The sequence below is a fragment of the Lissotriton vulgaris genome, chromosome 3_1 (genome assembly GCF_964263255.1).
Source record: "Lissotriton vulgaris chromosome 3_1, aLisVul1.2, whole genome shotgun sequence".
Lineage (NCBI taxonomy): Eukaryota > Metazoa > Chordata > Amphibia > Caudata > Salamandridae > Lissotriton > Lissotriton vulgaris.
In genome coordinates this window covers 444,907,061-444,922,955 of record NC_141689.1, presented here as the reverse complement: position 1 = coordinate 444,922,955, position 15,895 = coordinate 444,907,061, and the positions used below count along the sequence as shown (strand labels likewise).

Sequence of the window (15,895 nt, the reverse complement as noted above, 5' to 3'; positions counted from 1 at the left end):
CTCCACGGAGACAGCTTGTTAGCCTGGCTTTGGCCAAGAGTTTATGAAAGAAAGGAGGCCGCACTCTTAGATTCATAGACAACACAACATCTGTTTGATACGCGCAGCATGCTCCTACCATATTTGTTGCAGTTTGAAGAAAGGGAAATCACATTAAGATCCTTCTCGCGGAAGCTGAGACGATAGCTTCATCTCTAATATTAATAAAAAATGCGGTGAGTCATCCATGCAAGAGTGCTCAGGAATCGTTGCAACCAGAGTGATCCATTGTGGATGGGGCTGCTCTCTGGTGGAAGCGCCCTTCGTTAGTGACATCAGAGTGCCCTCTAAAGGTGAAAAACGTGTGAAGCCAGGAACTGCGCAAGCTGCAAATCAGCCTGACCGAATCTGAAATCCTAACTTCTAGTGGTGGGCGAGCCAACAAATGACCACGGGGAACCGAGCCAGAGCAGAGTCAATGGTCTGGCTCGGATCTTTGAGCCCGTGCAAGAGCTGAGCCCTGAAAATATTTGCTAAGTAAGTCCTGCAACAAACCACTTAGAACATGACCAAGTCTCTTCAATATTTAGAAATGTGTATTTCTTTAACGTGTGGCACTAGAAGTACTTATTAAACGCGATAGTTTTATACTAGGGAACTCACATAGTTGAAAGTGCTTTCATGTGCGATAATGAAGAAAACATTTTGTGAAATAAAAGGCATAAAATCACACAATTTAAGTGGGGAAGCCATGATTTCTCCATGTTTTTTCGTTTCACTTTGCACAAATTGGCCAGTAAATGGGTATCTGTCTTTTCTTATGTTAAGGCTTTGTTTTACCTCTTAGTGACTTTTTGTGCATGGTTGTACGGGGGCTTATTCTTTGCTGTCTTTAAGGCATTCATTGATTATTTATATATATATATATATATATATATATATATATATATATATATATATATATATATATATATATATATATATATATATATATATATATATATATATATATATATATATATATATATATATATATATATATATATATATATATATATATATATATATATATATATATATATATATATATATATATATATATATATATATATATATATATATATATATATATATATATATATACCAAAGCCCTTCCCAACAAACGAAAAGGCAGAGACCCACACGGGAACAGGTATAGGAAACCTTTAATTATCCTTTCCACCAGGGCGAATGCATTTCGGCATTGTGAGCCTTCGTCAGCGCCGTGGAAAATGAAGAATCAAACCACAGTCCACACTTTCAAATGTCCTGCCGCTGTACGATTGGTCGCGGCTACTCCTCCCTTGAATAGTTTCCGCCACATGTAGTTGATACTGTAGGTATCCCAAACTACAGGACCCAGAATTCAGCAGTCTGACTCAGAGTCCCATGGCGGTGATGACGATAGGATCCGCCGTTTCACAGGACGGTGTGTGCTGTAATTTCTATGTTCCCCAATGTTGGATTGAAAAGGCTCCCCTCCTGTTCCCTACGCACAACCACTCTGTCCAGATGTCATATTCGCGGGGGCCTGCAGCAATGCCGCTAACTCCAAACAAGGAACGATGTCCTCGCCATCGCGTTTGACTCCATCTGGATGTTGTGGTAGGTCCGATCAATGTCAGTTCATGACTAGAAACAAAAGCCAAAGCATTGCCAGAAAAAGATCCGACCACTTGGAGTGCGGAGGTCTCTCAACACGTTACTGGCAAACGTGTAAGTAGATGCACCAAAGTCCTTCCCAACAATTGATAAGGCAGAGACACACACGGGAACAGGTATAGGAAACCTTTAATTATCCTTTCCACCAGGGCGAATGCATTTCGGCATATATATATTTTAGACCCTGCAAATCAAATACAAGGAAAAATGCACTCAACTCTGCGTTGATCCAATGTAGGTGTAGGTGTTCATGATACTGCCCGATATACCTTCATTCACACATTGATGAACACCAGTGCTTGAAATGGGCAGGTGCTGTCTGGTACTCAGTATCTGCTCTTCTTTAATTTGAAAGTGGATTCAGATGGAATACAGAATCCTACAACGTCCACTCCAATCGTAGGCAATGACTTATCTGTACCAGTGTTATCTCATAGAAACTGACCAGTGACTGTACACAGACCACCGCCAGCCCAGCAATTTTCGACCATTATTGCTGCCTTCTTGCCCCCTGGTTCTTATTCTTTTCTTTATATAGGCTGGACTTCACTTCCTGTTTTTCAGTATGACAAAAACGATAATTTTTATCACCTGCCCTTAAACCTTTTTCGTGTTTATCTGACTCCGTCACCAGAGTAAAGGGTTCATTTTTAAGAATGTCAAATTCCCAGCCACAACTACTGGATCTTTTACCTGTCTTGTTACACAGTCTGTTTTATCTTGGCTCTGAGCACTATTTTGTTTAATGATTTGCCTCTATTCAACCTATTGTCGCAACCCGCTGACCCCTTTATTTTATTAACTAATGGTGGTCTTCTTTAACTGTAGCTGCAGCGTTTCTTTCTTTATTTCGTTCTTTATTTTAGCAGCGTGGTCTGCTTTAAGTATAGCAGCCGCACTGATTTTTTTATTTACTAGCGCCCATGCAGCGCTTTCACATTCATGGAGGCCGAGCCCATTTATGTAGACAAGCAGCCGCTATTAACCACATTGCTGCAGTGCATATTTTTGCGCTGTGGGGCTTTTTTCAAAAAGCCGCGTTAGATGACGAGCTCAGCTAGTCATCCTCACACGATCACCGTGGCTGACGAGCTGACCTCGTCATCAGCAGCGAAGGGGTTAAAGTGAAAGCGCAGCACTGACACTTTTATAAAAAAAAATCTGCTTGTCAACTTGATAAACAGATTTGTCAAAGCACCCCATGCCATGGTTTCACTTTAATGTCGGCCACACCCATTTCTTTAGAAGTGGTGTGTCTAAATAAAGGGGCGTGGCCTCCATGAATGTGTAAGTGCTGCATGGATGCTAGTAAATCAACAAATATTTGCAATGCCAGAAGTCTCGCATTTGTGTAGAAAAAATAAGATTGCAAAAGATCCGATTAAAGGGTCTAGACTGATATGAAGCGATAATTCTTCATGAGACCATCTGCCTCCTCTTGACTCTCCGTATAACGCACCCCAGCTGAAAGGACTGACATCTGATTCAATCACTAGATCTAGAGCTATGCCCAGGTTTCCATATGATCGCGCCACCTTTGCAGTTATTGTCTTATCTCTGAAAGTTGCATTTTTTTCTGTGTAAGAGAACCTCTTCCTTAAGGTATTTCTAACCTTTGAAGAGCACACAAGTGTAAAGGACCTGGTAAACTTGTTGTGCCTTTCAGAGTATAATCAATAAATATTAATAAGGAGTTCTTGTTTTAGAGGCAGGGGAGGAGTGGAGTCTGCAGGAAACTTGGGTAGCTTAGAAGAATTGAAGATTTAAATAAAGAAGTCGATGTTCAATTGTTTAGATTTGTTTACCTGTAGCCATGTTGTATTTAATCATCTCACATAGAAGTGATGGTGCTGAAAGGCTGTCTTTTTCTAATAAAACAATGTGAAAATATGCTTACATTAACACCTTTATTTTAAGTTTTAAGCATTCCCCTTCTCGGGCTAAATTGCTCAAACTGAAAGTTTATTTCTAGATTTTGCTGTCATTAGCACATGTTCAACATGCCCATGCAGTACTACTCTTCCCATAGTATGCTACCATTGTATAGAAGTTGACAAACGTTTTATTTTTGTTTTACAGGTGGTTTGGGTACATTCCATGCCTTGATAAACTGCATTGTGCACGTCATCATGTATATTTACTATGGAGTGTCTGCCCTTGGACCAGAGTATCAGAAGTACCTGTGGTGGAAGAAATATATGACATCTGTACAACTGGTAAGCTATTGGTTTTTGACAATAGTAAACAAGGTATTTAAAAGCAGATAATTCAGAAGTAGTTAATATAGATCTTTATTATTCATGAAACAAGGAAAAGAAAATTGAGATTAGAGGGCAATCCATTTTTTCTTTTTGACAGGTAAATCAAAGGTACCATTATTATATCATGTAGACTGTAAAAACGCACAAAAACCTGCTCTCCAATGGTGGTATAAGAGTGTGATTTAACAGTGAACTTTCTTTGCCCTTTTTGCCAATCTCATCCGGAAAATGAGTATTTGAAAGCTCTGAAAGTTGAATAACTATGCGAAGGATACTTCTGATGGGAATTCTCTTGTCACTTTATCCCCAGATTCTGGGGGGTAAAGCAGGCCCTTGCAGCCTATGTTGTGCAGAGGGACACCCATCCCTTTAAGGAGGCCCCACTCCACCCCAATCCAATGAATGCCTGTGAGCTACAAGAGACTTTGGAGATGGGGTTCAGGGATTTGAGGGGGAGGGCTCCTGACATTCTGCAGGGAGCCTAACTATTTTGTGTTATGTTGTTGCCCAGATTGCTCATGCCATACCCTTTAATTATTTTTATTATCAATAAAAACATACCAACTTCTAGTACTTGATGTACATAAAAGCACTAACTAATAAAAAATCATTATAAAACATTACAATAAAAGGTATATTTTAAAGCAAGCTTATATTTGCATTTCAATTACTAACTTCATGAAAGAATAGAGCGACTTAGACTTCTGTGATTCTAGTACTCCAATGCCCTATGCACCGACTGGGTGCAAGCTTCTTTCATAACAGGTTTAAGATGTATCTTATGCACTTCTAATACTAAAGTACATCAAATCATTAGACGAGCAAAATAATTAGTAAGGCATTTTACATAATGGCAGCAAAATTGTTTGATACTGGGGATTAGCAGTTGATATCATATCTTTGGATTGAGGAAATTTATTCTGCCTGTCCAGGGTTTAACTTTACCTCGAAGTCAAATTTTTCTTAGCTGCAATGAATTGCTTGTGCAGTTAACAATTTGTTCTTCGCCAACTGCCTCCACGAAATCTGGGGCTTGTGCAGTGAACAATTTGTTCTTAGCCAACTGCCTCCACGAAATCTGGTTTACAAGCACCTGCAATTATTCATTCAACAATTAACATGCAGGCCATAGTCCTCAATTGTCTTAAATACAATTCTAGTCCCACTCCCCCCCCCCCCCCCTCCTTCCCCCACCCCAATTCTCAACTTCGTATCGCTCGGTATCCAATCTTTCAAGCACTGTACTGCAATTCATTTTTCAAAGAAGCTGTTAACTTTAGATCTGCAGCCCCTCTCTTTTGTTGAGCGGAGTACAGCTCAAGCTCAAGTTCTAGGTGAATAGCTCCTATGTCTTCCTGAGACGGCGGACATAAGGAGTGGTACAATGCCCATGCTCCAAAGATCTTAAAACCGCAAACTCTTTCCATAACCAATCCTGGCAGATCATAGGAAAGAACTGGTAAAACATTTGTCTAATATACCTATTTAATAGTGATTCTACCGTTATGTCACAATATTGTGACAAATTAAATAATCCCACTGAGAAGCCCTTTGTTCCAAAAAGTGCCTGTTCCAAATATTCTCCAAAGTTCAACTTGTTGTTAAAAGCATTAACCAAGTATTTATAATTAACAACCTCTAATTTGAAGATGTTTATAAATATGGCTCCTGGTTTTATGGTATCTGTTTACATTTAGATCTATTTAGCCATAGTTACTTAGCCAGATTTCATTTGTTTTACAAGCAAATAGTTGTACATAGCATATTTCCACATTTATTTAGCTGATAATGTGTTCTTGTACTTTGCCTCACGTTTTAGCGCTCTAGGCAGCCAGATTTATTGTAGCAATTCTCTTGTGAGTATATTTTTTTATTTGAGTTTTATATAGCGCTGGCTAGACCCGGAGATATCTGAGCGCTTTACATGAGGAAGAAAAATTGTTTCAGAGCTGGGTTACAAAGTTACACCAGTTACTGGAGCGTAGTTACAGGAATTACATGAGTACAAAAGCATAGCATAAACATGCGGAAAAAAATAGGCAAGGGGAGGAAAGATTAGGGGAGAGGGACGGAATAGGGGAGGTAGATGGAGAATAATGGAGGGAAGAGGAGGGGGGAGGGTTTAGGTGGCACAAAGAGGAGACTGGGAAAACAGTGTCCGACGTCAGGCTGGGTAGATGACTGCTGAGGGATGAACTAGAGCCAAACTCCTCTATAGCTGCGGGGGCAGCTCCACCAGTCATCAGCAAAAGGTTTCTCAGGCACCGCAGTCCTTACAGAAAGGTTCTAGTTTACGCCTAAGGGGAGCATAGTCCAAACGTTCCATTGCTCGCTCCGGTCATGGTTTACGGTTCTGTGCTCCCAGCGGTAATGGGATAAAAACCCAGGCCTCCGCTGTGTGAGACTCCCTTGTCGCGGTGCACTCACTCATAGGGGTCTCAGACTCCAGGGCATAAATGCTGGATCCCTCCCCCACAAGGGGAGGAGTGCTTTGGAAAGGGGCTCACTCATGCTGGCGGTTATTAGAAAATTGTAGTTGGACAAAATTCACCTGTGTCGATAACGCCTCAATTTCAAAGCGCTCCTGTCCTCCTGTGCGCTGTTATGTCAGCGTAGAGTTATCTATTAGTTTCCTTGATAAATGAGGCACTCCCTCAGCCATACGTGGGTTATTACTTGTGGCCTACCCAGTGGGTCTCGGCCTGATGCCGAGGCCGCCTCCTCTTCGCTGATTTGCACTCACACCTATATGTCCTCAGCAATCAGGGCCTCAACGCAACATGGGTATGGGCTCTATTTGTGATGTTCACTCTCCTTAATCCTTGTGAATTCTGCTCAGTCAGGGTGGATAAAATACCCTCTGGGCGGCTGCCGCACCCCCAGCTTGCAGCCCAGTCTTTTCACACGGTTACCGGTGCTCACAGGCTGCAGCGGCGCATCGTCTAGGTGCTCGCGGTAGACACTCTCTCTTGCAACGGTTCTCTCCGCTCTTCTGTTTCGTTTGTATTTGGCCCTTCACAGCTGTGATTTCGATTCTCTGTCCGGCGTCCCCTCCGACTCTGCTGCAGCTACAATCGCGGCCTCACTCGTATTGTGGCTGCCATTTCTGATACGTGTGTGGCTGGAGGGCCACACATGGCTCTCTTCCTACCTGGGTGACCGTACTCAGCAGGTATACACCCCTCCCTACACCTCCACCGCTAGACCACTTAAATGGGGAGTTCCACAGGGCTCCTCCCTGAGCCCGCTCTTGTTCAATGTTTACTTTTCCCCCTTGGCTAAACTGATTGCGCAAACTGGGATTAAATCCACCTCCTACGCTGACGACATTCAGTTACTCTTCACCTTTGATACCCCCACTGCCTCTGCCTTCGACCCATTGAAAAACTGTCTAAGAGACATCTCTAGCTGGATGGACTCCAATTCCCTCCGACTCAACGCTGGAAAGACAGAGATTCTGTTTTTTAACTCATCATCCCCTCTTGATTCTAATTTATGGTGGCCGGATGATCTCCGCCATGCCCCCACGCCTAAAGACTCGGTGAGAAACCTGGGAGTGCGCTGGGATAATCATCTCAGTTTCAACGCCCAGGTTCAAACAGTAGCAGCATCCTGTTTTGCTAAGATCAAGACAATTAGACGGCTCATCAACTACCTGCCGATGGACTGCCGTAAGACTGTGGTACAAGCCCTGATAATATCTCACCTGGACTACGCCAACGCACTATATCTTGGCATCACAGCAGGCCTATGCCACAAGTTACAGACTGTCCAGAATGCTGCTGCTCGGCTGGTGGAGAGAATTCCTGCCAGACATCACATCTCCCCACACCTCCGTAAACTCCACTGGCTCCCCATTTCCAAGAGATGTATTTTTAAGGCCATGACCCTGGCTTTCCGGGCCTCCAAGGGCAAAGGCTCGGCCCATCTGAAAAGCACTCTGAGACCGTATGTCAACACCAGGACATTACGCTCAAATTCCCTACTTCTGCTGGAAACCCCTAGATTTAAACGTACTCGCGCCGGAGGGAAAACATTCGAGGTCTGTGCCACTCGGTGTTGGAATAACCTCCCGGTTGCATTACGAGCCTGTCAAACCGAATTAGCATTCCGAAAGTCCCTGAAAACACATCTCTTCCCCATATAATGCCCCATTGGTGCCTAGCCTCTAAGTTCCATGATTTATCAGCGCCGGGACGCCCCGTTGGGGCAGCTGTTGCGCTTTACAAAATACACAAATAATAATAAATGGGCATGCAGTTTTATAAGGAGATGCCTGGATGGTGCCATTTGGAGGACCTGCATTGCGGGCCGAGGGCTCAGCAGTACACCCTGCAGCCCAAGGCTCCACCGGACATCCAGAAACGGCATTCCGCGAGCGGCGTCCCCCGAGCTCCGCTTCTTTGGTCGGCGATCCATAGCTCCTCACCTGGAGGTCAACGCGGCCGTCCTGCACTGCTGCACACAAACCCAAAGGCAGAACGGTGCACTCAGAAAATGGCGAGCCCGGATGTCGGGGCACCCCTTTTTAGTGGATCTTCGCACCTCTGGTCTCCAGCAGTCTTTGGGCCTCTATCATTCTCCAGAGCCCTGGCTTTTTCAGGGATTTTCACAGTAAGGCAATCCCTAGCCTGGGAGCTCCCAGCGGGAGCTCCTTACCCAACGGCCATCTTGGCTTCTTGTGTGTTAGTATTATAGTTCAAAGTATGCATATAAAGTTATTTTAAAAAACTATAGTACTCCTTTTACCACTCCATACTGTCAACCTCTCAATAGCTGTTGGCCTGATAAGTCATGGAAGAGTAGTCCAATTTTCTATTCTTACAATTTAATAGACAGAAACATTGTTTTTGGTCTGTTTGTCAAAATCAATAAAAACAGAAAACTTAGTCTATGACGCCACTATAATAAATGTTTTCAATCACCAACTTGCATCAATCTAGTCTTAACATTAATAGGTTTGCTGTTAAATAGGACCTCAGGGAAAGTAGTTTATGTTGAATTCCAGTTGGCATGCAGGCTAATACGACCAAATCCTCAGCGTATAATGCCCGTCTGCGCCCGTCCGCGAACGACTGGGACGCGGGGCAGGATTCCAGGACTCTATAAACTCGCTATCAGGCACAGCACGGCCAATGGACAACCACAAGATCCACTACTCCAAAGCGGCCCTACTTAATCTTGGTAAGAAGCCTAAACAGGCCTGCCTTCATACCATAGAACCTGAGGAAGTGCCCAGGTCCTGCATGATATGTAATACTACACTCCCTTCCCCTAATGGTACCTCAGAACCTACAGTTACACGTAAGATGTCATTGCTGAACTGCAGGTCTATGGTAAAGCATAAAATGGAAATCCATGATTTGTTGGAAAACAACGCTTTTGACACTGTTTCTCACAGAAACATGGTTGGAAGAAGCCTCGCTCCCAGACATCTTAGAAGCCATACCCAATAACTATACTCTCCTCAGACTAGATAGGCAGAAACTCCAACGTGGGGGGGGACTGGCACTCATTTTTCAAAAAAATTTGGAATGTACGCTTACTAACCTGGCCATCCCCAATAGTGAATGTGGATTCTTTTCTATTAAATTGGATTCCACCACCACTATCACTGGCTTACTTATTTACCGACCACCTGGCCCCACAGGACTTTTCTGTAATCATCTCATAGAAGTTGCCACCCAGCTTGCAATAAGACATAAAAATCTCATGATTTTGGGAGATTTAAATCTTCATTTTGAAGACCACAACGCTAAAGAAGCGTGCTCATTAAAAACTGCACTTAGCTCATTAGGCTTAAGACTCATGGCACCTTACCCTACCCACCTACATGGGCACCTACTTGACCCGATTTTTGTAAATTGGGAGGGAATTGCTGCCCCTTTTCCCCCGACCCCGTTATTGTGGTCTGACCACTTCCTGGTAACTTGTGAGATTTTTAACAGTCAAAATAAAAGCCCGCCTATCAGAGTCCACTCGCTGAAGCGCCGCAACTGGAAAAAGTTCACTCCGGCTCAGTTTAAAAGCTTCCTAGATGAGCATCCCCTTACCAGAGGGACCTCACTTCAAGAGGTATGGAACAACTACGAGCAATGGTTAGAGAATGCTCTAGATAAAATAGCCCCCTGGACTACTAAACCCCCTACTAGGCGTGCTAAATCTGAACCCTGGTTTTCGGAAAAACTCCGACTTGCAAAAGCCCACTGTAAATCAATTGAGCGCAGTTGGAGAAAGAGCTATGCACCAGACCTCAAAGTGAAGTATAGAACCGAACTAAAAATATACCAAAAAATGGTTAGAGAAGAAAAAAGTATTTTTTTTAACAATAGAATTGAGGAAGCTGCCCACCCTACAAAGGAATCATTCCGTATTTATAAAGAACTGACCTGCTCGTCCCGTCTAGAGACTCTGGATACCTATTCCACGGAAATATGCGAACAAATCGCTGATTTTTTTGTGGAAAAGGTGGAGAAGATCCATGCTACCTTCTCCAAAACCCCTGATGTAAGGGATAACGTAGACATAATAACTCCCGCCACTCAAAATCCGACATTGTCTATGTTTACCATTCCAGATAAAAAGGATCTACTTAATATTATTAAAAGTATACATTCTGGATCCCCCAGGGATGTATGTCCATACGATAAATGTAAGGACATCATGGAAAACACTCTGACCACATCAGCCATATGATCTCTCTATCCTTCCAGGAATGTTTTGTCCCGGAAGCCTGGAAATTAGCGCAAGTGATACCGTTAAAAAAAAAACCAAACATTCCCATTACACAGTTTAACAACCTAAGACCTATATCACTTCTTCCATACTGCGCCAAAATTATAGAAAAAGTTGTTAATAAACAACTCATGGATTTTGTAGAAAAGGAGAACTTACTCCATCCCTCTCAATCAGGATTCAGGCCAGGATATTCCACTGAATCGGCAGTTCTGTATTCCACGGAATGTATCCGAATGATGGTGGATGAGGGCGAGACTGCAGCATTGGTCATGCTGGACCTCAGTGCAGCATTCGATACTGTGCTGCACTCTAAGCTGCTATCTCGCCTATCAAAATTAGGAGTGAATGGTCCAGCACTCGATTGGCTTAGATCTTTCCTTACCATGAGATCCTTCCAACTACACTGCCCACCCTTCAGGTCATCTTCCCGCAGTGTCAGCCATGGGGTTCCACAGGGCTCTAGTTTGAGCCCTACTTTGTTTAACATCTATATGGAATGCCTGGCTGACATAGTAAGGAATTTTGGGGTGGGCATTGTTAGTTATGCTGATGATACTCAACTCATGTTTAAAATTACACCGGACTGTAAGGAAAATGCCGCAAATTTTTCAAATTGCATGTCGGCAGTAGCCACGTGGATGGACGATAACTGTCTGCGCCTTAATGGAGAGAAGACAGAGGTATTGGTGGTGGGGAAGGAAACATCGTTGTGGTCTGATGCGTGGTGGCCCTGTGAACTGGGAAATCTCCCCACCCCTGCCAAAGTGGTAAAGAATTTGGGGGTCATGATAGACTCTGACCTGTCGGGCAAAACCCATGTGAATAAAACCATAGGAAAGTGCACTGGCATACTTAAAATCCTCCGAAAAATCATTGACTTGATTCCTATAGGAGCAAGAAAAACCATAGTTCACGCCTTAACGCCACATTTGGACTATGGTAATGCCCTTTTAATAGGTCTCAATCTCAAAGGCCTTCACCAGCTCCAATGCATTCAAAATACGGCGGCTCGTCTGGTGTTAGGTCTCCCGAGAAAAGCTTCTATTAAATCTGCCCTAACCAAACTGCACTGGCTTCCTATCAAGGAAAGAATTATTTTTAAAAATCTCTGCTATGCCCACAGGATAGCCCATAACAAAGGCCCCCTGTACCTAGGTAGTCTTCTGACTATGCACCGACCGATGAGAGCTCTAAGGTCATCTGGTGCAATGCAATTTAAAATCCCCCGCATTAAAAAAGCTAAAATGGGTGGTAAATCCTTCCGATTTTTAGCTGCTAAGCACTGGAACGATCTCCCCCTTCAATTGCGGATGGAACCGTCCGAAAGAATTTTCAGAGCAAAACTCAAAACGTTCCTCTTCCCTAAATAGCTAGCTGATATGACTCCCTTTCTCTAGTATCTCTGGGTCCACCTTTTGGATGATTTATAAGCAGTTAGCGCGGGGACACACAGTTTGTGCAGCCAGGCGCTTTATAAGTGTTTTATTATTATTATTATTATTATTTACCAGGGATTCACCAAGGCGTGTGGGGTTAGCTCTTGATGAGTTGAGCAATGTAGGAACACCATGAATAACAGGAGACTGTGGCAAGGGGACCAAAACAGATCCTTTTTTTAAATGGTTGTACACTGGAACCTTAGCCGTTCACTTCCCTTGACATCCAGCATTCACTTGGGCCAAGTCTTCATGTGGAAAAACAATTTCTAGTACTGAACGTGCATTATGGATTCCCAGATGACTAGCTAGGGCTACAAGACATTATAACCTCCACACCATGAAAGGTTGATTTAAAATTAGATAGATATGTATATAATGAACATGCCTCCTGTATGTTGGAAGGTTGTGTAGATCGAAAGCCCACCTTATCTCAGGATTATATTGTAAATGCTTACCAGCCCTTAAAATCTCACAGCAAAATATGCATACAGCTCTGAGGCCACCTCTAAAAGACGAGCTCATAGGCACTCAGGCTACTATTAGAGCCTCCTTTTATTGAAATTGTATTTGTGCCTCCCTTTCTAATAATTAGGGAGATTCGCCAGCTTTCCAGAATTTCACAACTAACACATTTGGGTGATATGGGTGTAAACCACTTTTCCCAAGCCTCAGGAGCTTTTTTTATAAATAATACTACTAAGCTTATGTGGACCAGCTCTCATTTTAAACTAGATTATAGCTTCTATTTGACTACCCGAAGATGGAGCTGTATTCCTCAACTGGAGTGATTTTTATTTAGGGTAGATCTTGTAATAGATGTTGTTGAGGTGCTGTATAGAGTATGCTGTACCATTCCCACTGCTTACTTGAAATATTAGAGTACTTATGACCCTCAACTGGACTAGTCTTTTCGAAAGCTACTTGGCAAATTTAGCTGCAGTCTTTAGACTGTACTGTCCAAGCCATGTTTTCAAACACCTTCACCTTGGCTTCTTTCATTTACCTTTTATGCAAAATCTTAAAGGTATTTATCCCTGATCAATATTATGGGCATGGCAATTCTGTTTTTGTACCTTGGCATTTCTTAGGCCTTGATGAAGCTTGAGCCATTTACTAATAAATTCCTTGTCGTACTCGGTGTTAGGTGTTTCAGATCAATTTAGATCTAGAAGCAAAATGTCAGCATAACTGTTCAATTTGTACTCTAGTGTGGACTGCTTCCAATGGCTCAGTACTGCTAAATTTTGCTTACCACATTTCAAGACCGTTAACTCTCCACTCATGCCCAATCTAACACTTGCCAAGGGAAATGTGTATCTAAATAAAGCTGATTAGAGTCCACTTGATCATGTTTGTGTACTTAAGCAAGGCCAGAACTTCCCTCGCAGTTCCTCCAAATGATTGACTAGGATGGAATAATCTAGAGTATATAAGGCTGCAACCAGATCGAATAAATTCACAGTAGTTATCCAATTTCTGTTAGCCTCCTGACAGTGAATGTCTACAAAGGACAAAAGGTTCCTCCACCTGATCTAAACCTTGAGGGGGGAATAAGTAACCTCCAGGAGCACCAAGAGGTTGTGCCTCATTGTGCTATCTAGGAACTTGAGTATGAATGATATATTGGAAATAGGGTGATGACTATTCATTTCCTTCTCCACTGCATGTATATTTGGGGGATGTTTACAGTAAATTTCGATTATATTAGGGCAGCAAGGACTGATGGAGATATCAATGATGCATATAAAGTGTTTTATGACCAGGCCTTATCTCCAGGATATTCTTAATCTCCTTTCCTGGACTAATATCCTTGTAGGAACTCGCAGACTGGTTAACAAGAACGGTTTGCCGGACTCAGCGGGCGGAAAGGGCTAATCTACTTCTACTGGCTAATTTTTTAGGAGCTTTTCACAGGTGAAGTCACTTCTTACAGTTTCAACGAGACCTATCAAACCTCAATCTTTTAGTGAGTCTATTGTAATAAGACTAATCTGATGTAGCTGGTCTTCCCAAGTTAGACAAAAGACACAGAAGTCTACAAGACCTTTCCAATGTCAAAGTCCCTCGTCTGAATATGTAAGTGCTGAGTGTGGATGACCTTTCTAACTATATCCAATGTAGAAAATGTCACCTGAAAAAATACAACCGCTTTCTCCAGTTAGATCATATCAACAAGCAGCTTCCACACAATCCATGTTCAACAATGAAGACTCTTCAAAATTGGCATTGGTATTATTGATTATTGTGCATAAGGGAACAATAATGTAATCTGTCATCAAGCAGTAACATGCGCTCTTGTCTAAAACTTTGGTTTTTAAATTAGAATTGTAAACCTCAATTTTAAACCTGTTTCACTAATTGGTATGGAAGCTTTATTGGGAGTCAATACCAGAATGAACGCTAAGACTGGCACAATGTGAAGCCTGGCCGGCAGGAAAATGTCCTGAGAACGCTCTCATTAACCCCATCTCCTGCTTAAGCTGTGTTGCAGCACTGGGCACAAATGATGGAGTGTACATGGCGGCTTTTCTGCAGGGAGAGTTGGAGAGCCGGAGACTCACCCCAGGGTTTGCGGCACTAGCCATTGTAGAGCTGCACTCCCTCGAGACACTGACTGCACCGGAGACCAGTGTGAAGAGAGACTGCAATGTGGCCTACCACCAGCTTTCACTGCAGCACACACAAAGGGGCCAGGATCACGTTCTTTGCGGGCCCCGCTATCCATCTCTGCCTGCCCCATCAGTTATCCCATGAATTGAGACCTATCCCTTCTTTAAGTTAGGCATGGTGCCCTCTCCAGCCACCGTGACCCAAGCGGCGATTTTCGGGGAACATGCTCCCATGTTCTGGTAGGCGATATCTCCACACCCGGTGATGTGACTTTGGAGGGCACAGCCCTCCCACCCTCTATTCTCAAGCCCAGGGATTTAATTTAAAGTGGGCAGAGTCAGTAGAATGGTCCTTCATCCTCAAAGTTGTCAAGGTTTATGTAGCGGACAATTTCTCTCAAGACACCTGGGTCTGCAGGAAAACCTATCATGCCAAATAGACCCCAACTCTGGCAGCTTGAAATCTCCTACAGTCTCCATTCACAGAGGGAAGCAGAAAGGATGTCTGCTATCCTCGTTACTATTTCTTTTAGCCCTTGAGCCGCTTGCTGCCACCATCAGGCAGAATGATCACATATGTGGAATTTACATTTATTGCAATTGGTTAATCTGTCAGCGGATTACGCTTACCAGACACTATGGATCCCCACTGAATGCTATGTAGCCTGTGCACGGCCTAACCTGGGAATACTGTTTGGGGAGAAAGAGGTGGTAGCTGGCGAATGCCTGCTGTCGATCACTGCAATATGGCGGCCATGCAGGGACACCCACAAACTGATTATCGATGGGAGACGCACACAAACTGAGTATTGATGGAATGAAAAACAGTGAAGCACTTCTGTAGTCCAATGTGGAAGTTCGTATTGGGAGAAGTAAAATCCGATTGACGATGTGGTAGGATTGGCTGAAACCGTTTTAGTGTCCTGTTGTATAGATTGCCTGCTGTCCAGATTCCACATTCTGTTCCGAATAAAACCTCCCTCGTTTCCAGCACTGGTACTACAGGCAGATAAAGCACACAGCATGCTGGGCTTGAACTAGTTTCAATTCACCAATCCGGACTTTGGGTTGATCAAGAGACAGTGCCAAACCTGCATTAACTCCTCATAGACTCTACCTACTCGATGCCCGTGCGGACGGAGACTGGTGACCACCAGCAAGGGTGTCT

At 43.3% G+C, this 15,895-nt stretch overlaps 1 protein-coding gene across 1 annotated transcript in view; it reads left to right on the top strand.

Annotated features, from left to right (window-relative positions):
- Positions 1-15,895, top strand: part of ELOVL7 (ELOVL fatty acid elongase 7) — a 138,866-nt gene that overhangs the window by 101,944 nt on the left and 21,027 nt on the right. The window contains exon 7 of the mRNA XM_086960673.1: positions 3,760-3,896. Within this exon, the coding sequence (XP_086816799.1) occupies positions 3,760-3,896 (137 nt within the window). The remainder of the gene's footprint in view (positions 1-3,759; positions 3,897-15,895) is intronic.